At 41.1% G+C, this 27,806-nt stretch overlaps 1 protein-coding gene across 2 annotated transcripts in view; it reads left to right on the top strand.

Moving 5' to 3' along the window:
- Positions 1-27,806, top strand: part of BRD7 (bromodomain containing 7) — a 35,372-nt gene that overhangs the window by 5,717 nt on the left and 1,849 nt on the right. For both annotated transcript variants that reach the window (XM_026494728.4, XM_026494729.4), the window contains exons 3-13: positions 7,455-7,584; positions 7,928-7,985; positions 10,770-10,914; positions 14,083-14,193; positions 18,486-18,670; positions 19,905-20,028; positions 20,649-20,724; positions 22,769-22,876; positions 23,243-23,378; positions 23,847-23,958; positions 25,712-25,768. In XM_026494728.4, coding sequence (XP_026350513.1) covers positions 7,455-7,584; positions 7,928-7,985; positions 10,770-10,914; positions 14,083-14,193; positions 18,486-18,670; positions 19,905-20,028; positions 20,649-20,724; positions 22,769-22,876; positions 23,243-23,378; positions 23,847-23,958; positions 25,712-25,768 — 1,242 coding nt within the window. The remainder of the gene's footprint in view (positions 1-7,454; positions 7,585-7,927; positions 7,986-10,769; positions 10,915-14,082; positions 14,194-18,485; positions 18,671-19,904; positions 20,029-20,648; positions 20,725-22,768; positions 22,877-23,242; positions 23,379-23,846; positions 23,959-25,711; positions 25,769-27,806) is intronic.

The raw sequence follows: 27,806 nt of genomic DNA, 5'->3' as shown, positions 1-27,806 counted from the left end.
TTCAGTTCTTTTGGATATATATCCAAAAGTAGACGTGCCAGATCATGCTATCTTCTCTTTTACAGATGAGAAAACTAAGGCTCAGAGAGGTTAGTAAGTTACTCAAAGTTGCACAGTCGGTGCCAGAACAAGAACTCAAATCCTGCCCTCAAGAGGTCATTAACAAAAGAGTTGTTAGAGGGGCACCGCCCTCCACTCCCTTCGCAGTACATCGGAGGTTAAAATCAGTGCCCTAACAGAGGCAGAGAGTTCTAGCTCCGAGGCTCTGCAGAGGCCCTGGGCTGGGTGGGGGAAATCACAGAAGACTTTGCTCAGGAGACCGCATTTGAGCCAGTCTTTAGAAGTCAGAGCATAGTGATGTTAACACTGCATGGTTCAAGCAACATGGGATCAACTGTGTACTCTGAGCTATATTTGTAACATAGGTTCTTTTCTTCTTGTACGATTAAATGTAAAGGATTCTGTGTGTACAGCCATGAGTATTGTACTTTATTGGCTACTGCAGGGCTTTTCAAAGGTAATCTGACGACCCAGTTTTCACCTGCGTACTGATTTAGAAGCTGATGCCTGAAGAGAACGCCACAGTGCTGCAGAGAGATTCGGAGGTTAGGACGCTGCATACCAGCAGAGGACTGAGAACAGTAGCATGGAGCAGGGCAAGTGTGAGGGTGTGTTTAGGGGACAGAAAGGAGTTTTCTTTTTAAGCACAGAATAAAGGAAAGGGGGTAAAGGATGAGACCTGAACGGCAGGTGAGGTGTCAGAGGAAGAAGTTTGAACTTGACTATGATGACCCTAAGCAGTCAGAGACTTTCTGAGTGGAAGAATGATAAAAGTTGAGCCTTAGTAATGTTAATCTGTTAGCAGCATCTAGCAGCTATTGAGGAGCAGAGACTGGGTGTAAGGAGAGCTACCTAGAAAGTTTTCTAACGGAAGAGCTCAGATGAGAGCTCTGAATTCCTTTATTGAAACTCAGACCTGTACTCCTGAAAAACATAATCCTTTTTTTTTTTTTAAAGATTTTATTTATTTATTTGACAGACAGCCAGTGAGAGAGGGAACACAAGCAGGGGGAGTGGGAGAGGGAGAAACGGCTACCCAGCAGAGCAGGGTGCCTGATGCGGGGCTCAATCCCAGGACTCTGGGATCACGCCCTGAGCTGAAGGCAGACGCTTACGACTGAGCCACCCAGGCGCCCCTGAAAAACATAATCCTAAACCAAATTCTGTTTTAACAGCTTTGCAAGTCAGCTTCAGGTTTAGATGCTCAAAGAAGTTAGACTAGTCCCTTTGCTAGAGATCTTACCAGGATAATGAGAGGTTTTTAAAAAATTTTAAATTATAAGCATTAACATATAGGATATTATTTATAAAGCTGAGGTTAAAACTTTTAATGAAAATTTTAAGCTGTTATTCACATACAGTAAATTCCAGTAAGCACCTGTTTTATTAAAGCACTAAACCAGATTCCAAGGGAAATATATACTCAGAACTAATATTTGAGTGTTTATTGTATGCCAGTACGTTTACTGTCTTCTTACAAATAGCCCTATGGGATAGGTACTGTAGGTATCTCATTGTATTGCTCGGCTAACTGAGGCATAGAGGATGAGATAGCTCATAACTAGAGAGAAGAAATGAATGACTGTAATTAAGCAGAATGAAAATTCTGTCAAAACAATTCATTGATTTGTTTGGTGTGACATCTACCATACCCAGGATCTCCTGACAGAAAATCCTCCCATTCTGGTTTCCTTCTGAGGCCATCCTCTTTTTGGTGTGTGTGTGTGTTTAAGTGTAAGTGTAAGTTTATTATTATTGTTATTCTTGGTAATCTCTACACCAAACGTGGGGCTTGAACTCAAAACTCGGAGATCAAGAGTCACATGCTCTACCAGCTGAGCCAGCCAGGCACCCCTAAAGTTTATTTTTTTTTAGTAATCTCTACACCCAGCGTGGGGCTCAAACCCCTGATCCCAAGATCAGGAGTCACACACTCTTCCAAATGAGCTAGCCAGCGCCCCTACAGAAGGAAGGACTCTAAAAGCTTGAGAGTGGTGGTGTTCCTCTGATGGGAAGGCTATTTATTAGTGTACATTTACCGGACACCTCTTGTATGCCCGACTTTCTACTAGATTCAGGCGGTGAGGATTAATAAAATACAGCTCCTGCCCTGTAGGAGGAGCTCAGAGTTGGGCGGGGAATCAGATGTGAAAGGATAGATAAACTTCATGGCCTGGTAAATTCTAACAGAGGTATAAATGAAGTGCTCTGGGAGTCCAGAGGAAAGTGTTTCTCATTTTGCCTCGGGATGCTGGGGGAAGGATAGGAGACCTAACACCTAAATTGTGCAGCAGATGCTGTTTTCAGTCTGTTGATGCTGTTTCGCCCAAATGAGGCATCCCTTCAAAGTAGTAAGACTGATTTTTCGATTACGTTCTGAAATCACCTGTTACAGGGAAGTCCTGGAATTATTTTGCACATTGGAAGCATTATTTGAATATAGCTAGAGATCTATGTATCTAGATCTAGCTCTCCTCCAAAAGTAGTTAACCTGGAGGACAGTACTTGTAACTAAGGACTTCCGCTGTTGATTTGCATGCTTTCACATTCCTGTTTCATGCTGTCTCTTGTAATTAATTCTGCAAGTATTATGTATTAGGCGTTGTTGAGCTTGGAGGTACAGAGCTGAAAATAACGTGGGACGCTACCCACGAGGAACTCCAGTGCAAGAGGCAGATGTGTTTATAAGATAGTGCAATGAGTGTTATAAAATGAACAGAGATTTGCTTCAAAAGTGCCATTCACAAATTAATAACTTGCATTGAGTTGTGAATAGAGTCTGAAATGAAGTCCAGTGTGTTTGTAGTTAACAGAAATAGCCGTGGTTCCTCTCTGCTGCCTGGACCCTCTTATGCAGAGGATACTTACTGTGTCTGGAATGCTCTTTCCACCCACCCACCTCCACCCCCAGCCTGGCTAAATATTATCCTTCAGATCTCAGATCAGATGTTACTTCCTTATAGAAGCCTTCCCACACTTGTCCAGTCTAAATTAGATTCACCCAACAGTTATTCTCCCCATGAAATCTGTTTGGGTTTTTTAATGAGTTGTTTAATGTGTGTCTCTGTTGTTCCGTTCTCGGCTGCCTCAGGGCAGGGCTGTGTGTGTTTTATCCACCAGTGTGTCCACACAGTAGAACCTCATTTATTTGTTGAATGCATGAGTGAATAAGTGAACGCCGTGAGAAAATACTCCACGGAAATTTCACATACACTATCTTATTTCACCCTCAAAATCATCTTCTGAGGTACGACTGTGTGTGGGTTTTTTTTTTAAGATTTTATTTATTTGAGAGAAAGAGAGGGCGCATAAGCCAGGGGAGTGGCAGAGGGAGAAGCAGACTTCCTGCCGAGCAGGGACCCTGAAGTAAGGCTCGGCTCTATCCCAGGACCCTGAGATCGTAACCTGAGCCAAAGGCAGACCACTTAACTGACTGAGCCACCCAGGCACCCCTCTTGTGTATTTTAAAGATAAGAAAATTAGTCTCCCCAAAATTATATAGTGTATCTATAGTCTGATAGCTGATAAGTGGCAAGCCAGAATCTGAGCCCATTTATAAACTGTGACTATAAACCCTTCTTCCTTGGCTACCTGAAGTTAAAAGGCTCAAGTATTTTTGTTTCATTCTCTATGTGTAATTGGCAAAATGTACTAACTGTTGAGTATAACTGTGTTAATTTTGGTTTTATATATCTGTGTGACGTTTAGTAAGGGACATTCACAGCAAGATTCTCTACTATATTCTGAATCATGAAGAAAATAAGAAGGTTGAAATCAAAAATTTAAGTGAGAAGGAACTGGAGAGATCAAAGCCTCTTGTTTTGTAGGTGAAACTGAGTGAGCGGGTGGGGTAACCTGTTCAAGGTCACATTCTGGCAAACTAGACGCCAGGTCTGTTAATTCCTAATCTGGCAGTAACACATTACAATATCTCCATTCAGTTTAGGGTAGTGTCCAAGTATAGGTTTTTATATTCTCTTTCTCTTTTGGACCCTAGCCCAGAAGGCTGTATTCTCTTGTCATAGTGAAAATTAGGTGGTTACTGTAGACCAGGCTGACAAGATAACGTTATTAGGCAGTACCTTCCTTTGGTACTTTTTCAACTTTTCTATTACTTGACCTCATTTCACCATCTCATTGACTTTGTAGAATAAATAAAATCAGTTAAATCTCTATCTTGTGGATGATGAAGAGGCCTGATGATAAATGAGTTGCCTCAGAAGGTCACAGAGTGTGTTAAGGATGAAGCTGGGGCTAGAACTTGAGCCTATAGACCATCAGCCAACCATGGCCGGTGCCACCTGGTTTTATAAATAAGGTGTTATTGGAACACAGCCACACCCATTCACTTATGTATTGTCTATGGCTGCTTTCATGCCACAACAGCAAAGGTTAGTAGTTGTGACAGACCTGCTGCCTGGACCCTCTTATGCACCACAAATGGACCACAAAACTAAATTATATACTATCTGACCATTTACCAGAAAAGCTTGCCAACCCCTGCTCTAGATTCCTGGCACTATGGCCCTAGTTCTTTCCACCTAGGAGAGTGCTTATTGCCTTCCAAGCTGTCCTCACTCCACAATTTACATTTAAGAAGAAGGAATCTGTGTCTCTAGGGGGTCTTTTTCCATTGAACGGATGGCAACCTGCCAGCCTGCAAAAGGTTCATGCCAGGTTTCCCGGGCAAAAGATAAAAAACTTTCCAAAGTCAAAATTTGCTGCTGCAGAATCTGTCACGAAGCCATAAAAAACAGACATCAATCAACTTGATGGTACTGAGATCGAGTGCATGATGAGTACAGTTTACAGCATTTTTCTCTGGAGCTTTTAAGCCAGTCGTATATTCTGTATTAGATGCTTTGGACCCTTAGAAAGGAAGCTCGGTATCAGTGATACTCAAAGTGTGATTCCTGTAGCAGCAACACTGTTACGGCTTGGAAACTTGTTGGTGATACTCATGGGCTCTACTTTAGACCTACTAGATGGATAATTCTGGAGACAGGGCCAAGATATTAATGTTTTGACAAACTCTTCAGGTGATACCGATGCACACTGAAGCTTGAAAACCGCAGTGGGAACTCAGAATTTACACTTCTAGCAATTTCCCAGCTGATGGTGCTGCTCAAGGAGCACACTTTGAGAACCACTGCTCTAGATTCTAGGACAATAATAAATGGGGACATAAGCCAAGAAAATCGTTTTGGAGTTGTTAAGATCCTATTGAGAATCTTGATTCTCAGAGGCATAAGATAGACATTTTTGGACAACTTTTTTACAAATTTAATTAAAAAAAAAGAAAAAACAACGATGAAACTACCACCTGGATACCAACCACCCAGCTTTAGCAGATCTCAACATTGTACCTTTTGCTTGATTTTTTGGTTTGGGGGCTTTTTTGTTGTTGTTTTTTAAAGAAGTTAGAGTGTAGATCCAGATGAAGCTTTTTTTTTTTTTTTTAAGATTTTATTTATTTATTTGACAGAGACAGCTAGCGAGAGAGGGAATACAAGCAGGGGGAGTAGGAGAGGAAGAAGCAGGCTCACAGCAGAGGAGCCTGATGTGGGGCTCGATTCCAGAACGCCGGGATCACACCCTGAGCCGAAGGCAGACGCTTAACGGCTGTGCCACCCAGGTGCCCCCAGCTGAAGCCTTTTGTGTGTTCTTCCAGAATCCCATTCCTCTCTCTTGCCCTAGAGCGAACCATTATCATGAGTTTCATTTGCATCACTTGCATACTTGTTTTTGTAATTTTACTACTTCTACATAGATCTGTGAATAATATACGCTTACACATTTTCAAACTACAAAACTGACAACACATTCTCAACTTTTGTCTCTAGAAATTGTTTCGAGACATTATACGTTTTGATACAATATAACTTTAGCTTATTCTTTTCACCTGCTGTGTAAATAGTCAATTTATTAAGCCATTTTCCTTTTAGACATTGGATTGTTCATAATTTTTTACTATTTCAGAGTGTGGCAGTAAATATTCTTATACCTGTCTTTCATGTATACTGTGTGAAAAGAAGTTTCTCTAGGGTGTATGCCCAGGAGTAGAATAGCTGAGAAGTAGGGTAAAGGAATCATCAGCCTTACCAGGTATCGTTAATGGTTCTCCTAGCAGTTATACCTGTTTACTCACCCATCCGTAAGGTATGAGAGCCCAGTTTCTCTACGTTTTTATCAAAATTTGACATTTTCAGGCATTTTAATTTTTGCCAATCGGAGAGATAGGAAATGCCTTCTGGTTTTTAAATTTATAATTCCCACAGTTCTCGGGAGCTTGTGCTAGTTGTCATGTTTCATTCTTCTAGGAATTACCTGTGATATCTTTTACCCATTTTCTACCCATTTTCCTTTTTACCTGAATTTTACCTGAATAAATGCTCTTCATGTAATTTTTGCTAGTATTTTATGAGTTTTTTGTGTTTCAAGTACTTTATCTCAGTCTATAGCTAGTCTTTTGGCTTTGCTTATGGGTAAGAAAATCTTTCCCTACTCTTGGGTCATAAAGATTCTTTATATTTAGCTGAAGTTTTAAAGCTTTGCTTTGTACATTTAAGTCTTTATCTGGAATTTCCTTTTGCTTATGATATGAGATAGAGATCTAATTTTATTTTCTTTTTCATGTAGATAACCAGCTATCCCAGCACTACCCTTTTGGCATTGATTTATAATGCCACCTCTGATATAACAAGACTTTTCTATGTGTACAAGTCTGTTTCTGGACTCTATATGTTGGTCTGTTTGTACCTGTGTCAGAACCACGTTGTCTTAATTATTATCACTTTATATAAATACTTACTATCCGATAAGATACAACTTATTGTGATTTTTTTCAAAACTGTGTGGATTATTCTTGATTCAGTCTTCAAGATAAATTATGATTGGCTTGTCAAATTTCTTGAAAAATTCTTACAATTTTCACTGAAATAACATTTTACTTATAGATTACTTGGGAGAGAATTGACTGTCTTTCAATTCATGAACATGGTATATCTCCTTTATTCAGGCCTTCCACAACGATCTTTCAATAATGTTTCATAATTTTTCCCTATAGGGTATCAGGCATCTTTTATTAGATTTATTCCTAGGTATGTTATCTTGCTTTTGTGAATAGTAGTATTTTTCTGATTGGTTATTTCCAGGATATAGAAGCACTACTTCCCCCTCCCCCTGTATGAACTGTTATTCTCTCCTTTTCCAGTAGATGGCAGTAAAATACATTAAGATTTCATTATTAAGACTCGATTTTTTTTCCTGAGTGATGTCTTTTTTTTTTTTTGTTTTGGGTTTTTTTTTTTTTTTTCCCAATGAGATGAGTATTATTTGTTTTAAAGGTATTAATTCTGAAGTATTTCTTAATTATTTCCCTTTGTTCCATTTAGGAGGATAAAAAGAAGCGAGATCGGGACCGTGTGGAGAATGAGGCAGAAAAAGACCTCCAGTGCCAGGCCCCTGTAAGATTAGACTTGCCTCCTGAGAAGCCTCTCACAAGCTCTTTAGCCAAACAAGAAGGTTGGAATAACTCTGAATTAACTTCCCTGAATGAGGAGGCTGAAATTATTTTAAGGGTTGTAGCCAGGGAGAGTGGGTTTTTAGTTTTTAAGTTATATTTTAAAAGCTGTTTAATTGAATTTTTTTTTAAGTTTTCTTTTTTCTATCACTGCATAAGAGCTTTAAATTCGCTGTAATTTTGAATTGATACTCTCATACTTCAGTATATTTGTAAGAGAAATAGAATTTCTGTATGAGATATTTAATGATAGTTATGAGGTAACTCATAGAAAGAAAATAAGATAAACTATACTTTGTAGAATCTTCCTTTTTGAAAACACTTTCTCTTTTTCCTTTGCTTTAGAAGTAGAACAGACACCCCTTCAAGAAGCTTTGAATCAGCTGATGAGACAATTACAGAGGTAAATGTTTTTTCCAACATTTTTATAACTTGGAAACTAAAATGGGAAATATAGGATCCAAACCACTTCTCTATTTTTGATTATTTAAAGCCACATTTTGTGGCCTAGATCCAAATGTACTTGATTTTAAAGTGGATGATAAATATTTTGCCTGGCAGTAGAAAGTACTTTAAGAAGCTGACTTTTAAATGTTCTCCTTTGGTTTGTTTTAACTGGCAACTTGAAGAGTGTTACCTAATACTCTTAATGGCAAATTTCTCTTTAAAGTAACTTCTGATGTTAAAGTTTTAAACCAGGAATAAACAATACAGATATTTTCACTTTGCTAATAGATGAAAATACCTTCTATATATTTGTTCAGTGCTTATCGTGCTGTGAATATTCAATAATTATTAAGTCTGGGAGAAGAAACAGGATTTCTGACCCTCTCTTACATGCAAAATCTTGTTCTAAAAATTACAGTATCTAGATTAAACTAATATTAAGTTAATCAAGGGGAAAAGAGTAACTCTGTATTTATTAAAATACATGTTTTTGATACCTGTCTCAGAATTTGAATTTTCAGCTCAAAGACATATTATTTGCAGAAGATTCATAGATGGAGAGCATATATTTTCATAGTGAACTTTCTTCTCACTGGGTTGTCCTTCTGTGTCAACCCCAGAACACATTACAAATCATTTTGTAAGTTAAAGCCTCTTGTGCTCTCTGTATTCAGCACCTGTTCAGCTTTGCAGTTAAGATGAAAAGTTAGTGGCCTCCCTCCCTTTTTGGTGTTACAGGATAATTGAGAAAATTACATCTCAAGTCTTTGCACTTGAATAAGTCATTCATTACTTATCCCCAAATATGAACAGGTAAGCAGTAGGTATTCCAGCTCTATTAGAATGTATGATCATAAAGTGTTTTGGCTGCCTTTGAAGTTTTATTTTTTGTAACATAAAACTGGGATGTAGCTTAATGATGTCAACTTAAAAGAAATCCACTTAACAAGCTCTCTGTTAGGGATGCCTGGGTGGTTCAGTTGGTTAAGTGTCTGCCTTCAGGTCAGGTCATGATCTCAGGGTCCCGGGATTGAGCCCCAAATTGGACTGTCTGCTCAGTGGGGAGCCTGCTTCTCCCTCTGCCCCTCCCCTTGCTCATGCATCTCTGTCTCTCTCTTTCAAATAAAATCTTAAAAAAAAAAAAAAGTCTCAGTCCAAGGACATTGACATTTCTCAAAACATTTTGGGGTTTAGAACCCAGAGCCACATTTTTTGAATGGTTTTTACTAATTCATCATCCTTGAGGCTCAGGCCAAATGCTGATAAACAGTGTAGTTGATTAGGGTTCTGTTAAAATGACCGATTCTAGGGGGCTGTGGATAATTGGCTCTGAAGAGGTCCTCCAGAGATGATCAGTGTTGTTATTCATAGTAACTACTAGGGACAGACTGTATTTTTGCTTATTCTTTATTTTCTAGTCTCACAACCTAGGCATCCTGCTAAGGAAGAACAAATAGCTGAGTTTAGATTCCAGCTCTAACTTCCATCAGATTTATGACCTAGAACAAAAGATTTGACCTCTGAGCCCCAGTTCCCTCATCTCTAAATGAGGCTGCCACCACCTTGAGGGCTCTTGTAAGGGTTAGATATGAAATACATCAGGCACCTACCATTGGGCCTGCATGTGGTAAATACATTCTAAAAGTTGCTCCTATTACTACTTTTTAAACCATTTTTATTGTTACAGTTATTCGGAGTAAGAAAACTTTGGTTTGCCAGCTTTCCAGAGAAAAAATCAATCTAATGACCTCATCATATGCAATGATTTTCAACCCTGTCAGTACTAGAATTACCAGTGCCAAATACCACAATACCGGTATTCAGCCCTACCAGTACCAGTGCCTGGACAAACCCTCCTGCCCAAGAGATTCTGATGCAGTGGGTCTAGGGTGAGCCGCCTCCTCCCCACCCGCCGCAACTAGAATTTTTTTTTAAATCTCCTCTCTTGATTCTCATGCACAGCCAGAATTGAGAGCCTACAGTAGAAAGCACTGGTTCTTAAGTTTGGGGGTGGTATGAGGACTTGTTTAATGTCTGTTTTTTGAGTACTCCCCTACACACACTAGAACTCGGATCCACTGATCAAGAAAATATAGATACACACGTGAATTCTGTGGCCCACCAAGAATCCGAGAAATCAGTATGGAAGGTTGCATTGTGCACTTAGAGTTATTCTTTCTGTCTTTTCCCCTATGGTTGATAAAAATACATAGTGCTTATCTCCCAAGAGCCAAGACATTGGTCAGTTAGTCTTAGATCTTTTATTTTGTTTCATTTTTCCCTGTGTAGGAGGTGCTACCGATTAATTAGGCTGCATATTTTAAAAGATTTCACTGTATTCAGGGTACAACTAGTATGTAAAAAAAACATCTTAACGTTGTTATTAGTTATGACTCTTTAAAATCATTCCTTCAGGGGCGCCTGGGTGGCTCAGTCAGTTAAGTGTCTGCCTTCGGCTCAGGGCATGATCCCAGGGTCCTGGGATCGAGCCCCACATCGGGCTCCTTGCTCAGCGGGGAGTCTGCTTCTCCCTCTCCCACTCTCCCTGCTTGTGCTCGCTTTCTCTCTCTGTCAAATAAATAAAATCTTTAAAAAATAAAATCATTCCTTCAGTTTGCAGTGAAGAACATGTTAGCATACTGCAAATTCTTTCTACACTAACTATGTTTCTTCTGACTCCTGCTCTTAGACCAGATTTGTTTGTAGTAGAAATAAAACTGCCTTTTTCGTATCTTCACAGAAAAGACCCAAGTGCTTTCTTTTCATTTCCTGTGACTGATTTTATTGCTCCTGGCTACTCCATGATCATTAAGCACCCAATGGATTTTAGTACCATGAAAGAAAAGATTAAGAACAATGATTACCAGTCCATAGAAGAACTAAAGGTAACTATGGTTACTTATGTTGTGATTGGAAAATTGACCTAATACAAAGTAACATAACTATTCAGTTGAGAGTCGAACTCTTGGATACTGTATATACACAGTGTTGGTAGAAATCTGCATTTCTGGTAATAGGAAACTTTCTCATTGACCTCTTATTTTGCAGAGAATTAAGTTTATTTTAATATCCAAACTGTTTGTATTTTTCTGTCTCAGAAAACATTTTTGAGCTTGGTGACAAAAAACCAGACAAACTAACCCATCTGCTGTCTTTTATTATTTGGAGGCATTTTAGAAAAATTTTGAATTTCGTTGTGTTCTACGATATTTATTTTCAACCTTTAAAATGAAAAAATATCTGATTTTTCATTTCAGACCAATATAGATAAAATTGATACTTAAATGAAAGTTGTGACAGAGTAGTTTCCTTTCCTGTTTCTAGACAACTAAGGTGTAGCGTGTCTCTTGAATAGAGGATAAGTTGGCTTGTCCAGAAATAGTTAAACGAAAGTTTAATTATACTTCTATGATGAAAGTCAGTTGCTTCCTGAACTCAATTTGGCTGTATTTTTTTTTTTTAGCATATATTCTTCAAAAGAGAGGAAGGAAATTAAAAACTTAGAAGTGAAGAACCCATAAGGCACGAGAGGATGATGTGTGTGTCTGATGTTACAGTGGAAGTTTTTCTGTCTTTAAGTAGTCATGGTATATGTTGATTTCAGCAGTATACTTTTCATTTTGACCTTCAAAGAAAGGAACCACATGTTTTTAAAATTTTTTTCTGTATCAAACCGCCCAAACTTAACTGGTTTAGATAATACCTGTTTTGCCTTTATTTTTTCTACGTGAACACTGTAGTATTCACCTGACCTATCTGAGTACTAGACCCTAATCAGTTACAGATTATCTTTTTACCTTTTTTTAATCCACATATTGATCAGTTGAGATTTATGAATAAAACCAGTATTTAATTCTATCTTTACTGTCCATTTGAATGCATAGATAACATTCCACTTACTCTGGAAACCTGAATTACATTCTCTTGTATTCAGAGAAATGGAAACTTTCCCAGCTTCTCATCTGGTGAAAATTAGGCTAGAACGGTTTATTTCAGCATATTTCTGACCTCCTTCCTTATTGCTTAATGGAAAAAAATTTCACAGGGTTTGGTTTTTTTTTTTTCTTTTAGTGAATAGTTTTCCTCTGATCTTTCTTTTATGATGACAGGAGAGAGTAGAAATGTGCCCCTTAAGTGTTTTTGCACAAATGATTATTAAGATTTGTTGTAATTGAAATAAACTAATACTTTCACTTTTTGGAGTTTTCTACATTACTACGTTTTCCTTTGGGGAAAAATCAATAGCCTGATGTAATATTAATTAGCTTATCAGCTCATTAGGTTCTTCAGGGTTTTTTTTAATTACTTGAAAAGTATGCAGAAAGGTCGTTTAGCTTTTTGAATGACCAAGTGCCATTACCCCAAAGTCCAATAAAGCCTAGCACATGACAGTTAAGATTCATGGGATCTACAAATTGCCTTAACAGATCAGATCAGGGGAATAATCCCAATACTCTCTTTCCCAGTGGTCCCTTGGTATAACTAATAGTCATCCGATATCCTCCCTCGCTTGCCTCTGTTTCCCAAAATATATATTTAATAATTCTTAATGGAATGGAAGCTTTTCAGAAAATCTATAGCAAGGGTCCTTAACCTGGGGTCCTCTGGACAGAAGCCACGGATGAGCCTTTAAGGGGAACCTGCTAAAATGACACGAAAAATTTTGTGTTCAACCTGAAGTGTGTCTGTATGCTTGAGGAGTGGATGCATGACTTTCATCACATTCTGAAAGATCTAGGACCTAGCAAATTCTTACTGATTAGAGACTTCAGCAGGGACAAGGATCCACACATACTTCATCCACTTTAAGTTTAATACCAGACTTCTTGTGACCCTAGAGTCTGTCTTCTCATACGCTTTCAGATAATACTAAGTCTACCTGTTTTATTCCATTTAAATGTCCTAAGCTGTCATCACTAGTTATTAAATAGTGGGGTTTGAATACTTGTTTTGGATATGGAGGAGGAGTTTGTTCAGGGGGAATTTTTTTGTTGAGTTTTTACCATTTTAACTCAGAGCTTGGCATAATCACTGCCACATTTATACAATGTAAAAAAATTACTTAACCATGAAACTATGCAGTGGAATTGAGTTCTCCAGCACATGTAGGTACTTTGAAATTTAACCCAAAAGTTCAGTTTTGATAATCTGGCTACTCTGGTTACATGTTCCAACTCTTTGAGGTTGTATGGTTTATTTCACATTGGCATGATTTTGTAGCATTCTGCAGATTATGTTTAGCTTAGGATAGTATCCAAACACTTAAAATTAGTGTAAATATTTTAACATTTTTGTTCAATTAATTTGAATTTCCTAAAAAATATTGTGATAATTTAGCCCTGTCACAGTTTTCATCAAGATTTGAAATTACTTAATTCATAAATGGAAACTTAAGCTGTTTGTTTTAAAACTAGAAGTAATATTTTTTAATTACATGAACTCAGTTAAGATTATTCTAGGGGTGCCTGGGTAGCTCAGTCAGTTAAGGGTCCAACTCTTAATTTTGGCTCAGGTCACGATCTCAGGGTCATGAGATCAAGCCCCACGTCAGGCTCTGTGCTGCGTGAGGAGCCTGCGTTTGGGATTCTCTCTCTCCCTCTGTCCATTCCCCTCTTCCCCCTCCCTATCCACTCTCGCTTTCTCTCTCTCAAAACAACAACAACAATAACAAAAAACCTAAAAATTATTCTGTTTAATAGAAGTATTTTCTTCCGGTTCATTTCGTGTGCGGTAAGAGTATAGCGAAGAAATCCATTTAGAAATTTCCTCTTGGGATCTAAAAGTTTATGTAGTTCATTATAAAATGTCTTAAGAATTTGGAAAGAAGTGTAGTAGAATATTTAAGTTAACTTAGCAGTACTCCTTTTGTTAGTCTTAAAACGTACATAAATTGCTTTAATGTTGTTTAGTAAACAGTGAAAGAAAAGGATAGGGTTTTTTGTTAGTTTTATCTGTTTTAATTTTTCAAGGACCTGAATGATTTCAAACAGAGACAAGAAGGTTCTTAATGTTTTGTTTTAAATGCACTTTTCTCCTTGATGTTCTCTTTGCAGGATAACTTCAAACTAATGTGTACTAATGCTATGATTTACAACAAACCCGAGACCATTTATTATAAAGCTGCAAAGAAGCTATTGCACTCAGGGATGAAAATTCTTAGCCAGGTAAAGGAAATTCTTTCTCATAAATAGTAACTATTATAAAATCTACATACCTTTGTTTTTTGGTTAGAGCGATAGAGATCCAGTACGGTACTAGTTTTATAGGCAGATTGCATTGAAGTAGGAAATAGTAAATGAAAAAGTTTTCATATAAAGAAAATTAAAGCAGGAAATTCTCATTTGGAATGGATACAAATAAATATTCGCATTCACTACTAATTATTTAGAGGCTATTGAATTGGTTAGTCGCCAGATTGATATTTGCTGTGAAAGAAACATACCCTGCATTCCAGGATAAGATTGATTAGATGAATTATGAGGCCTTTTAAGGGGAAAGCTCTCTACTTCCCTTGGAAGGATGGAATCTGATGTTGAAGCACAGGAACTCCTTCCGGTACAAAGAAAGAAAATTTCAGTAAGCAGTAACCTGCTCATTGCCACCTTCCCACAGGAGCACTCTCCCTGGAAAGACCAGAACTGGTACCATAGTAAGGTGGCTGAGGTGGGAGGGACACTTCACCATCAAGCTTCATGAGACAGCGTAAACATGACAGTTTATTCAAAAGAGAGGTTAATGGCCGGAAAAAACACGTGCTGTCTCAGAACAACCGCTGATGAAAGGCGGGGGTGGGGGGGGCGGAAGTTGACTGGCTCGCTGTGCACCTGCAGGGAGCAAAGGAGAGCTCGCTAGATAAGTCGTGTCTGAGGTTTTACTCACGGTTCTGAGTAGGATGGGAAATTAACTGAGATGATCCTGGCGCCTTACCACGACAGGAAGTCGGAGTTCTGGCTTTAGCTCTTTGCTCTAACTGTGGACCTCGGGCAAGACATGAACCACGCTGGGCCTCGGTGTTCTGTGTGGAGAAGGTGGTTTAAAGTGCAGTCTCCCAAGATAATTGCTAGCATTAGGGTGCCGACTCTCGGTAAGAGCTGGAGTAGGCAGGAGACTACAAGAAAGGAGAGCAAGGCAGGAGAGGGATTTTGCGAAAAAGAGATGAGCGGGGGTATAAGACAGGAGGAATTAGAAAGAAATCAGAATGAAGAGCTTGGGCCCAGACTCGGAGGAGTTACAGGAGAGTAAGCATGAGTCATGTGTAGATGCACATGGCTTCCCACTTATTACAGTGGCCATCTGTATCGCACTTTCACATTTAAAGAATTGTCTTGGTGTGCAGATGTCTGTGTGCTTGGCTCTAAAAAGATTCTTGGATCCATTTAACTGAGGAAAGGAAAACATTTGGACTGATGATTATTCTTGCACTCCTAATATTCAGACAGCATCAGTTCCTACCCTTTCCTACAGACTTAAGAAACTGTAATGTGAACCAGTTACCCATCTTTGGCAAAATCTACAAAGGAAAGGGGACTATAAAATGTTTATCCCACTCTTTGCAGGAAGACTCAGAATCCAGACCCAAGCCATATTTCAGGTTTAAAAATCTACAAATGCTTGTTATTCCATTTGAAATAAAAGTGCATCCTGCAAATGTAGTCTGTAGTCACTCCAAAATATGTACATTAAATTTTTGGGAGAAAGTTGAATTTTCAGTATCCCAGGTAAATTTATCAACTTTGATCTACCATTATTTTCTTTTCTTCAAATATGTAGTTAATATAACATGCAAAAGATTCCAGTATCTCTTGAATTTTACTGGGGGTGGGATGGCTGGAAGCACAGAAAATAAACTTTCTTCTCCACTTTCCCTTTTCTCTCTCTGTTGTCTTCCTTTTTTTCAGATCTCTTCCTGTTGAGGAGCCCTACCCATCCTGTGTTATAGCTTCCTGTTGACTGTTCTCTCCACCCTAAATGGGAGGGATCCTTACAACAGTGATTTTTAAATGTTTAAATTTAGATCTTCTGAGTTAACTCTTCTAATAGCGGTACTCCCAAGGGAGCCCAGCACACCCTTCCATGAACGGTGTCTTTGTAAAAGAGCACTGGTTTTGACTGTTCAGTGTAAAGATTGTAGAGCAGTCATTGATCATTTTTTTCATTTACACACAAATGGTGACTATTAGTAGGCATTTTTATAAAGAATGGACATAGTCAAATAACTTTTTTGATTTCCTAGATGAACACTAGAATGCTGCCTTATACTACAAACAAAATAGTACAGACTACTGTTTGTAGCATAGTGGCTTTGGAATCAGGGTTCGAGTCCTGGCTGTGCCCTCGAGACGCTGAGTGACCTTAGACAGGCCATGCAGCCTTGCTCAGCCTCAGTAGTCCTCGCCTCGTGAAGCCAGGCAGCCATGCCTGCGGCATGTGTAAGAACCCAAGTGTTAGCTGTGGCAAAGAGTCAAGCCCTTTCGGTCATTTAATATTGTAAAATTGAGGACTGATAAATAGTATGCTGATTTGGAGACAATCTTAATTATTTTTTTTTAAAAAAGACTTTCAAAATAAAATGAAACTCAGCTTTTTCAATGATTTGTGTTGAAATTTAAATTTCTCTAATTCTTTTAATTTTGTGTATGCTATGTTTTTAAAAATTCCCAAATGTTTTTAATGTAAGTTCTGCCTCATAAAAGTCTAGAGTGGAAATAAGAAGATAACTGAAAACTTCATGATCTAAGCCCATTCCTTTAACACCGTTTCTTGAGTCCTTGCAGTGCGCCAGCCTCTGATTCAGGTACCAGAGAGAGCTGGGTGAGGAGTTACCTAAGTGACGTACGCAAGTGGCCGATAAAAAGTTCCAGAGATAATCACACTCGCTAATATTTTTTAAGTATGTATTAAAATAAGACAGGTTTTTAAAAATCAAATTGGCAAATTCTTTTAAATACTATTCCGTTTGATAAGGATTCAGAGAAACTTTCAAACACTGATATATACATTGATAAAACTTTTCTGGAGAGCAGTTTGGCAGTACATATCAAAAGCCTGATGACCTAAGGTTTCCACTTCTAAGAATTTTTTTTTTAATGTAGTTAATATACAGTCCCACTTTGGGGAATTTATCCTAAAAAGATATTCTTGGAGAGATTTATTTACAGTGATGTTCATGAGACTTTTATTCGTAATAGTAGAAACTTGGAAATAATCTAAATGTCCAACAGCGGAATGTTAATTAGACCATGGTACACAGGAGAAAATACCAACTAAAAACACTTGATTTAAAAAATATTCAGTGATATGGAGGGAAAATGATTGTAATTTATTAATGAAGAAATGCATGTTAACAAATAGCGTAGTTCTAATTTGCTAGTATGCGTAATGCTTAGAGAAATACTGGCATAATGATAAATTAACAAGGTTTGTATTTTCTCCTCTACCCAAATCTTTGTCTACAATGAAATATAGTACTTGGATAGTTTTAAGGCTGCCTTAAAATAAAAGTTCAGTAAAAATAGCAGGTGCGTGTTCTAGAGGCTCTCACAGCCTGCACTGCTAATTCAGCAGTGTGATGAGACGGGGCCCCTCGTGAGACCCCGGAGGCCTGGCCTTCATCACTGGTTCTGTGACCTTAGGTGAGGCATTTAGCATTTCTGGGCTATGTTGTTCTTATTTGAATGACCTCTGGTCCTTTCCAGTTCTGTTTCTATTGTCCTGCAAAAGTCTTCCCTGGCGTTGCCAAGCAGCACTAAGGAGACTGCACTCCATATCTTATCCAGTGACAGTGCTCAGAGTTAAAAGTTAGAATAGTCGCTAGAAACAAATGTGCCTCCAGAAACCTCAAGCCCTTAACCACAAAGAAAATTTCACAGCATATCAATGCAGTTGAAAATTAAGTACATGTTTCACAAAATGGAAACAGGACTTCTTTGGTAAGAAGAACATTATGCTTTCTGGGAAAGAAACTATGCTACCAACCTTTTATTCTCCTTGGAGCATGTTGCTTTCACACAGAGAAAAGTGCCAGCATCCTCAGTGGTTATCCTAGGATACCAGAGTATAAGGGTGCTTCACATGTTCACATCCTCTTGCTTTCGAAATATCTGATAATTTTTAAATTTCAAAAGATAAGCCATTCTGTTAAACTAAATTCTCCTTTTTAAAGCTAATACTACAAAGAATACTTAGTATTTATTCATGCTTTCTCCTCTTTGAACGTTTTGATGATGTAGTCAAGTTAAAAAGCATTCTCTTATGTTGGAAATTAAATTATCTGAGTTGAAGGAATAGACTGTATTGTCCTGGTTCCCAAACATACTCTCTTGGTGTAATTACATTTAATTGCTTTTCTTCCCTAGTTAATGACAGAGTAAGTGCAAACTCACATTGTGAGAAAGAAATGCATCACTTTAAAAATTAATGACAAATATGCAATGAGAATATTCTTGAATATTTTTAGGAGAGAATTCAGAGCCTGAAGCAGAGCATAGAATTCATGGCTGACTTGCAAAAAAGTCGAAAGCAGAAAGATAGAACAGACACCTCGCAGAGTGGGGAGGACAGCGGCTGCTGGCCGAGAGAAAGGGAAGACTCTGGAGATACCGAAGCACAAGCCTTCAAGAGTCCCAGTAAAGAAAACAAAAAGTAAAGAATCTTTGGAATATCTAAGTTAAGCTATCTTTTTCAGACCAGTAAGAGGGAAGAATACTGGTTCCGTGCCTGCCTTGGGAAGACCAAGTCGAGGTCTACCGTGGTTGCTTGGGTTTTGGCATGAAAGTCCATTTTGGTGACGTGATCCCCGTCTTCTCATACAAAGCACTATATGGAAGTGTTTAAACATCGTTCAGAAAAGAGTTCTGAATGTGTATTCTTATGAAAGTAGTTTTAAAACCAATAAATTATCTTTAGGGACTTAGTGAATTTATTGAAATAGAACTCTGTTTAAGGAAAAAATCTGTAGTTGTCATCCTCATTCCATGAAGGGGTTGAGACCGTAAATTCCACCTACGCGTGGTTGAAGCTACTTCCTAAACACATGGGCTGTTGCCGAGGTGTGTGCGTGTTTTCCACCAGACATCACCTGGTAGGAGCAGTAGCTCAGCCCCGGTCCCCCCAGGCAGCCCCGGTCATGGCCGGATGTAGTGTTCACCGCCCCCCCCCACCCCACCCCCCACACACGACTGACTGCCTCACAGCCTGGAGGCCCCGCACCTCCCCAGCAGCTCTGGAACAGGGTTCTAGTGAGCAGTCTGGGATTTCTGCTGGTATAAGGCAAGGAAAGTAAAGTTGTGACCTATTCTATTTCTAAGATTTGTACAATTTAAAAGGATTTCATTTTAAATTTAGAAACTAGACTTTATGGGCGCCTGGGTGGCACAGTTTTAAGCATCTGCCTTCGGCTCAGGGCGTGATCCCGGCATTCTGGGGTCGAGCCCCACATCAGGCTTCTCTGATAGGAGCCTGCTTCTTCCTCTCCCACTCCCCCTGCTTGCGTTCCACCTCTCGCTGGTTGTCTCTGTCAAATAAATAAAATCTTAAATTAATTAATTAATTGATTAATTTAGAAGCTGGACTTCAAAAAGAAAATGATGTGTCCCTCCCCCTTCAAAATATGTTTGACATTTGTCTGACTGTATTGAGAAAAACGCTCAAGACAAACAGCACCGGACACACGAAGGAGGGAACTAAGCGGGGTGCTGGGTTTGCCTTGCTATGCGTGTGTTACGGGCCCTACTGGGCCACCGAGGAACAAAGCTTTAATTGGCGACCGCAGTGCAAATGCCTCCAGTTGAGTTGTGCTGTTTGGAACTCATTTTAATGTTTTCATCTTATCTTTTTTTTTTTTTTTTTTTTACTTAGTATTAATGTGTGTTTTCAGGAAAGACAAAGATATGCTTGAAGATAAATGCAAGAGCAATAATTTAGAAAGAGAGCGGGAGCAGATCGACCGCATCGTTAAGGAATCCGGAGGAAAGCTGACCAGGCGGCTTGTTAACAGCCAGGTGACTGGGCTTTTTCTTTGCACTGCCTACTGTCTGGTCGTCTGCGGCTTGCAGTTTTCAGATTGCTTGTGCACTTCGAACCCGTACCTGCCGTACAGCGGTTCAGTACAACACCCGGAGAAGGAAATTTTAATAACGTATTCGTGAAGTACATGATGAATCTTTTCCTCTGTTATTGGGTTTTAGTGAAGTTAATGTGTTCTAAACTTGGAAAATGAACATTTATACTCTGGTCTCTTGAAATCATTGTTTAGCACATTAGTTTTAAAGCCAAATGGATTAATACATGACTTTTGGCAGGCCGCTCCCCTCTGCTGGTCTCCAGTAGCCTCCTTTTTTAATAAGAGTAGGCAGAACGGAGGGTCCTGAAGGCCCCGCACAGCTTTTTACCATCCTGAGGTTTCCCGAACCTTCATTCCTGCAGCCCATTAGCTCCTGTGTGTATGGAGTGAGAGGTGGGAAAGTCAGTATCTACGTGTAACAATAGTAACTCATAATATTGGTTTGATTAAATCTAAGTAAGGCTTTCTAGTGTGAGATAGATACGTGTACATGTCGTGCAGATGAATGTGGCATATATAGAATGGTTTATGACATTTGAATACTTTGGGTCATTGCAGTGTGAGTTTGAAAGGAGAAAACCAGATGGAACAACAACGTTGGGGCTTCTCCATCCTGTGGATCCCATTGTAGGAGGTAAGTTCACAGATCAGAATGTGCATGATCTTGCCGTTTGGCAAAGAGCAGTAGCCCGGGTGACATTTTAAGACAGCAAGCCTGATAGCAATCCAACTGTATGGTCATCCCCAAAGAACTTGGCTAGACCTCGTGTATTTTGTGCTAATAGCTCGCACGGCTTTTCCTCATCTTGAAGCAGGTGCTATAGAGATCCAGTGTTCTTTAAAGTAAAAAGTCCCTGGAATATCAGACCCACCATTAAAGCCAAAAAATGACGTACTTTCTAGCTCTGGTTCTAAGAGACTATGGTATGTACACTCAGTTATTTTGGGAGGTATCTCAAAACCCTCTTATGTTATAACATAATGAATTTGGCTGGCTTTTTAAGTTTCAGTGAATAGAGCACATATGTATGCCCCGTAGTACCTTAGTAGTCATGGGGTAATACATGCCTGATGACGCCATGTCTCTCACTGTGGCTGGTAGAAAGTTTGCAAAGGTTGGGAAGCGTGGCTGTAGAACCCCATTCATATTTTTATTTCCTCGGATGCTGTTTTAATGGCGATAGTATAGGGAACAGTTTGAAATTTGATGTAAGAAGAACTCTGTCATTCGTCCTAAGGGTGAAAATCATGTGTCGGGATAAGCAAACGTGAGAATGTTATTTCGTAAATACCCATTCTCCTGCTGCCATTATGAGCAAGATCACTGGGTGTGTGAAAGTGAACGGTGACACTTAGTGAACAGTCTCCATAGCTATCATTTTGCTGCAGGCAAGGCCTGGGAGCTGGCGGTGGAGCGACGTGTAGTAGGGAACAGAACGGGAGAGACGAGTCCCTGCGCCTTTTGTCTGTGGGGTAGGGAATGGAGACACAACGAGATCCATCGTGTGAAGAGGGCAGCTGTGACAGGACACAACAGAAGGGACCCGTCTAGTGTGTGGGGGTCTGAGAAGGCTTCCTTATTCTTTAGCAAGGTGATGTTTAGGTTGGTCCCAAAAAAGTGAGTTGAGGGTGAGAGCATGGGGGTAAGAGACCTTGCAGCAGCCGGGACGAGCCTGACGCATTTGAGGACCACACCAGGGCACCTGTTAACATCCTTAGCATTGCGCCCCGCTCTTGAGATGCTGGTGGAGTTCCTTCACGTAGAAAAAGAGGCACTGGTGCTGTCTGGGGGGGAAAACCTCACTTTTTGCTTTTATGCAAACTTTTCACGGTAGAAGTTGATATGGTCTTGGATCAAAGGAAATGCCACAAGACTGAGAACATTGCTCTTTCTAGTATAGCTGTGGTGAAAATTTGGTGGTAAGGAGATGCAACTGACGATTTAGGTGACACCTTAAGATCTGCCCCTTTCTTTGTGTCCAGCGGTCTGTCTGCCCTTGCTGTGCTGTCTGCCATTTCCCGCTCCTGGAGGCAGACTCAGTGTGGCCCGGGCTGACCTGGCTCCTCACGTGGCGGCAGCTCCCGAAGAGCCAGCGTCCTGGTCTGAGGTGGACGCCTTGCCCCTGTTCACCTCTCAGGTTCATCTTCCTACCAAATTCCAGACTGCTTGCTGAGAGGGAGAGAACACTCAGTTTAGGTGTGCAGCCTTTCTCACTGGTGCTTTCAGTTTATCACCGTGGTCACCTGTGGCCGCAGCCTCCTCCAGGGTAGACTAGCATGCCTCGTAGAGACCAGTTTTTCCTGAATACATTATGAGTTCTTGTCTTTTATCCGGTATTTTTCCTTAGTCTTTTGCTGACCGTTTCTACTGGTTTACTTCCATCAAAGTAAAATTTCAACCTTTAAATCCTTAATTTTTTTTAAGCGAAATGCAACGTTATTATAAAGAATTACAGGAAGCAGTAGAGTATAATGGTAAGGACCAGGTTTAGGTCCTAGCTACATTCCTGCCTTGCTGCGATTTTTGTAGGTGAAAGATGGGTGTAGGAAGGGCCACCCGGGATCCTGGACAGAGTCACGTAGATGGCACAAAGCAGTGTGCGTGCAGACACCCCGCGGAGCACCCCTCGGCTCCTTACCACGTGCACCCCCCACACAGTGCCCACTCTTTTGTTCAGAACCAGGCTACTGCCCTGTGAGACTGGGAATGACAACTGGAAGGCTTCAGTCAGGAGTGAATACTTTGCAGGGGTTCAAGGAAGACAAAAGGAACAAAGTCACTCCAGGTAAGGCTTCGTGTTTCTCTCCTCAGCTCAAGCAGCAAGGGGGGGGAGAGAAGCATAATTACCATTTCTTTAACTCTTTTTGCAACATGAATCAGCTGTTCTATTAACTTTGGAAGAAACTGAAAAATCAGCTATTAGTATTCAAAATGAGCTTTCTGCTTTCTTTCCTCTCTCTCCCCTTTGTGGGGAAAAAGTCACTTGAGTTGTGACTTCCCAAGGATCCGGGAAGGGGAAATACCTACCTTGAATTTGTTACACCGGCCAGTGAAGTAGTAAAATTAGAAGGGAATAATCTTTAATAAAGCAAAAATTAGATTGACACACAAGTGGAAGAGTAGTACTGTGGTATTTGATTTCTGTCGACAGTGTTATACTTGAATTACGGACCCTACAGTTCTTACGCTCCGCATTATGACTCCACATTTGCAAATATCAGCAAGGATGATTCGGATCTAATCTATTCAGCCTATGGGGAAGACTCTGACCTTCCCAGTGATTTCAGGTGAGTGACCAGTTCGTCAGTGCCCTAAATGCCACATCCTTCTGAAACACTGGTAGACCCGTGTATATCCAAGGGGTGTGGTCCAGACCAGAGGTGTAACCTCGAGACTCCCTTGAGACACGTGTAAGTCCTGAGGTGAATAAAGTCAACTTAGGGAGGAAGCAGAGGGCAGGAGTAAGTCCAGGACTGAGGCCTGGAGCCTCCGTCATTGAGAGAGTCTTACTTCTCTTTGAAGGTTTCCCCAGGAGCATTTCATTTCACTGGCTTCTTGATATTGTTTAGTTCGCTCAAGATGATAAAGGTTATCACTGGTAAATCTGTGAATAGGTTGTTGTACCCAGACAGAAATTCTTACACCGTGGGTGTAAATTAAGGCGTGTCTGACAGAAACAGTTGGCTGGGATAGGAAGATTCAGCCAACGGAGGTGATTTATGTGGAAGTGACTTTCCCAACACACTCTCTTTCAGCATCCATGAGTTTTTGGCCACATGCCAGGATTATCCTTATGTGATGGCAGACAGTTTACTGGATGTTTTAACAAAAGGAGGCCATTCTAGAACCCTGCAAGAGTTGGAGACGGTAAGAAGGCTGCTAAAGAAACGGGTAATTTATTATTGGCTCTCAGCATTAGTCACTCGGTGTTATGAAACCATGGGAGTCACCAAGGTGACAGCTGAGCTGCATTCCCCTGAAAAGTCAGGCCAGCCTGGGTGGGGACCGTGGGTGGAGGACAATGAACGGAAACGGGTAAGTCAGCTACCAGGGTCTGTGAGGGCCAGAAGACTGTCATTATCTCCCGATCTTGGGAATGTAGGAATCAGAATGGGGTTGAGAACTCAGAAGTCAGCTGGTACTGTGTACCCTAACAAAAAAGGGAAGTCTCGCTCACTGGATTGAAACTAAGTTGCCTGAAGTGATAGAGAATGGCCTCCTCTTTATTACTCAGTAACAACACAGTGGTGGAGCCACAAGGAAGAAGGTAAGAAGCTTCCTCTTTGCTCTGTGCTGTTAACACTTGCAAACTGTCTCCAGTTCGGTTGGACACAATTCATCATCTGGAATGATTCACACCCTTGGCTCCAAGATCAGAACCAGAAAATGTTCCTCCCGATGAATAGAGGAGAGTCAAGCTCCAGGATGTCCTTGTCACCATAGTTAGAAGAACCCTGTGTCTCTGGGGGTCCTAGCTCTTTTCAAGGTCTATGGCTGCTGCTGCCTTGCCCTCTGCCCCCACGTGGCTGCTGGTCCCTGGTGACTCTCATCGGCGCCGATCACCGCCTCACATTCAGTGAGGATTACTGTACAGTCTTCGCACAGGAATGGCTTTCCTCACGTGACCTAAAAAACCTGCTTCACATCCATTCAGAAATATTTTTCCTCTAACCCTCTCATCAGTCTGAATTAAGCGATAGTCTGGAGCTAGAATCGAATAGCTTTCATTTGGTTGGTAGGGCAATAGATTTCAAATCGAAAGTTTCTCTGTCCATTGATCCAGCAGTTCTTCTCAGACTATATCTTAGAAAATTTTAAAAAGTTACATATAAGGATACGTTGTTTATAATTTTTCTAAAAATTGGGAATTGGTTAAAGAATCATAATACAGCCTTTCAAAAAAAAAGATCACATCGTTTTTTATTTTCGCACACGATACGTTTGTCTGTTGCTTAGGTGTGTGTGGTCTCTGACAGCTAGGATTATGGGAAGCTCTCACATTCTCCGTAGCATTTGAATATTTTACGGTAATCCTCTGCTATCCAAGAATATTGCTCTTTTAATGCAAAATAGTCCCCAGAGTGCCTCGTAGTTTCTCCTTGTCATAGATTCACCTGTTGTTGAAAACCGACTCCATTTATTAGGTACTTCTGTGCGGTCTACCAGATATCTTCATAGATGTGTATAGCTTTTTGCTCAGGCACAGAGAGATCAATCTTGAAGTTACCAGTAATAGGTGCTCTTCACTCACAAATACTCTCAAAGTGCCGTTTATTATATCTAACTTGTTTTTGGTTTAAAAATTAAATTCCAGGGGCGCCTGGGTGGCTCAGTCGTTAAGCGGCTGCCTTGGGCTCAGGGCGTGATCCCAGCGTTCTGGGCTCGAGCCCTGCATCAGGCTCTTCCGCTGGGAGCCTGCTTCTTCCTCTCCCACTCCCCCTGCTTGTGTTCCCTCTCTGGCTGTCTCTCTGTCAAATAAATAAAATCTTTTTTAAAAAAATTAAATTCCAATATCCATATTCTTACTCCTTGCCTTGAAACTCTTACTATTTTATTTTCCTTGATATTTACCTTTTTAATGTATCTTTTAATAAAAAGTTGTTTGTCTTTATACTTCCAGCTGTCACCTGAAGATGAAGGCCAGACCAGGACCCTTGACACAGCAAAAGAAATGGAGGTGATTATATTTTACTCTTCATAAAAAATATTTAAATGGAGGATAAGCTAAAAGGCCTAAATGATGAAGCTTTGTTTTAAAAGAACATTATTTACTGAGTATCTCCGTAAATAAAAGCGCTCTTTCACCCGTGGGGAGCATAGCAGCAGCTAGTGCGGCCCACGAGCGTGCAAGCCGGGGGGCCGGCCCCGGGGACCACACAGCGTGACTGTGCACATTGTAGGAACGTAGTTGCAGGCACCAGCTGCTCCGCGTAGCCGAGGAGATCCTCACAGAGAGCATGCCGGGCCTAGAAAGATGAAGAGACATTCTCCCAGCAGGCAGTGGGAAGCGGGCCGAAACTGCACGGGTAGTGACAGAAGCGGACGGGGCCCGTGTGCAGAGAGCGCAGTCGGCGTGTGATCGCGGGGTGCCTGGGCAGAGGAGGGGAGGTGGGGAGGCCTGCACAGGTGAGGCCCTGGCAGTGCCGAGATGCTGAGGTTTTACCCTAGAAGACAGCGCTGAGGAGATGTGGAGGGGAGAGGGGCTGGAGGAGGGGACCCGTGAAGAGTTCTGGGGCTTGTTTGAGCAAAACACTGACGAGCGTGGCAATGCAGAGGAAGGGACTAAAGATACACAGTAAAGACAGGTACAGTAGGAGTCAAGTCCATAGGACCTGGTGTGTGAGGTACATCATGACATCGTGAGCTCCCATCAAAGTGCAGGGAAAGGCGCTCCCCTCTGGCAGGGAGAGAAGCTGCACTCGGTGTCCCCTGCAGGGGTGAGTCAGGATGTTGTTTGGAGTGGGAGGGGAACTCCCGGATCTGGGTTGCAGGTGTGTGGGTCTGGAAGTTGTTGGCATAAAGAGGAGGTTTCACTCCAGTTATTAAAGTGAACGAGATTGTCCAGAGAGAACACTGGGTAAAGGCTGAAGGACAGAACCTTGGAGAAGACCAGTAGGTGAGGTAGGAAAACCACGGAAAGAAGGACACGGGGGAAGGAGTCCAGCAGGGTCCGTTGCCGCACAGGGCCCAGCGAGAGGAGAGTGGAGGCTGTCATTTGTAGCCTTCATCAGAGTGGGGTCAGTAGAATGGGTGGGGACAGAGGTAGGCGGCAGAGGGTTAAATGAGTGGGGGAGGCACGGACGTGCGAGCGGACGGATGTGAGCCCAGTAACTGAGGGGAAGGAGAACTTGATGAGCTCACGAAAGGACAGACGCAGGTGGGAGTGGTATCTACAGAAGCATGTCTGCAGGAGTGAGGCTCGAGCAAGGCCATGTGTTTAGTCGAGGGGGCAGGAACGCAAGAAGTCTTGAGAATGGGAATGGAGGCTGGGTAAAAAGGGACCAGCCCATCGAGTGGGGCGGTGAGGGCCCAGCGCAGACGGCAAGCCATGAGTATACACCGAGTTTCTCCCCCACACACTCTTAGCCATAAGTAGGTGGAGAAATCGGGGGTTCACATAAACATCTGGACGGCAACGCCAGAGTCTCAATGGAAGGGACCGTTAATCCGGTGACTTGTTATCTGGGCTAATCGCTTCCTCAAAAGCAGTGTTGAGGTTATGGAAACTCTGAGTCTTGTCATTCCAAAAAATAAAACTCCACCCATTTTAGGATTTTCTCTCCCCTGTGTAATACTGACAGCCTGGCTTTGGGGCCAGGAGGTGACCCAGGAAGTAGCTCGTGCTCAGGCTCCACTGTGGGAGTGCAGTCATACACCCTGGGGGCCAAAACATGGCCTGCGAGCCTCAGGAACATGAGGCATCATCACAGTCGCCCAGAAGCTCTCCGTGGCATAGGCAGCACCAAGGCTCTTGTTCCTTTCATCTTAGAGTGCCTGCCAGATGGAACAAATGACGGGCGTTGTGTAAGACACATCACTTCAGGAGCGGGAAGTACGCATTTGTGGATAGTGTGTGGCCCGGACTGGGGACTGGCACTTACGAGTGTTCTGGGAAGATGGTTTTGTAGGTCTCAGAATTCTAACTCCAGAGTAAATAGGTGGACTAACTTGGCCTGTAAACACAAGCCATCTTACTGATTTCTCATTCTAGCACT

Source organism: Ursus arctos, unplaced genomic scaffold (assembly GCF_023065955.2).
Source record: "Ursus arctos isolate Adak ecotype North America unplaced genomic scaffold, UrsArc2.0 scaffold_19, whole genome shotgun sequence".
NCBI classification, from domain to species: Eukaryota; Metazoa; Chordata; class Mammalia; order Carnivora; family Ursidae; genus Ursus; species Ursus arctos.
This window is presented reverse-complemented; position numbering and strand designations above follow the sequence as displayed.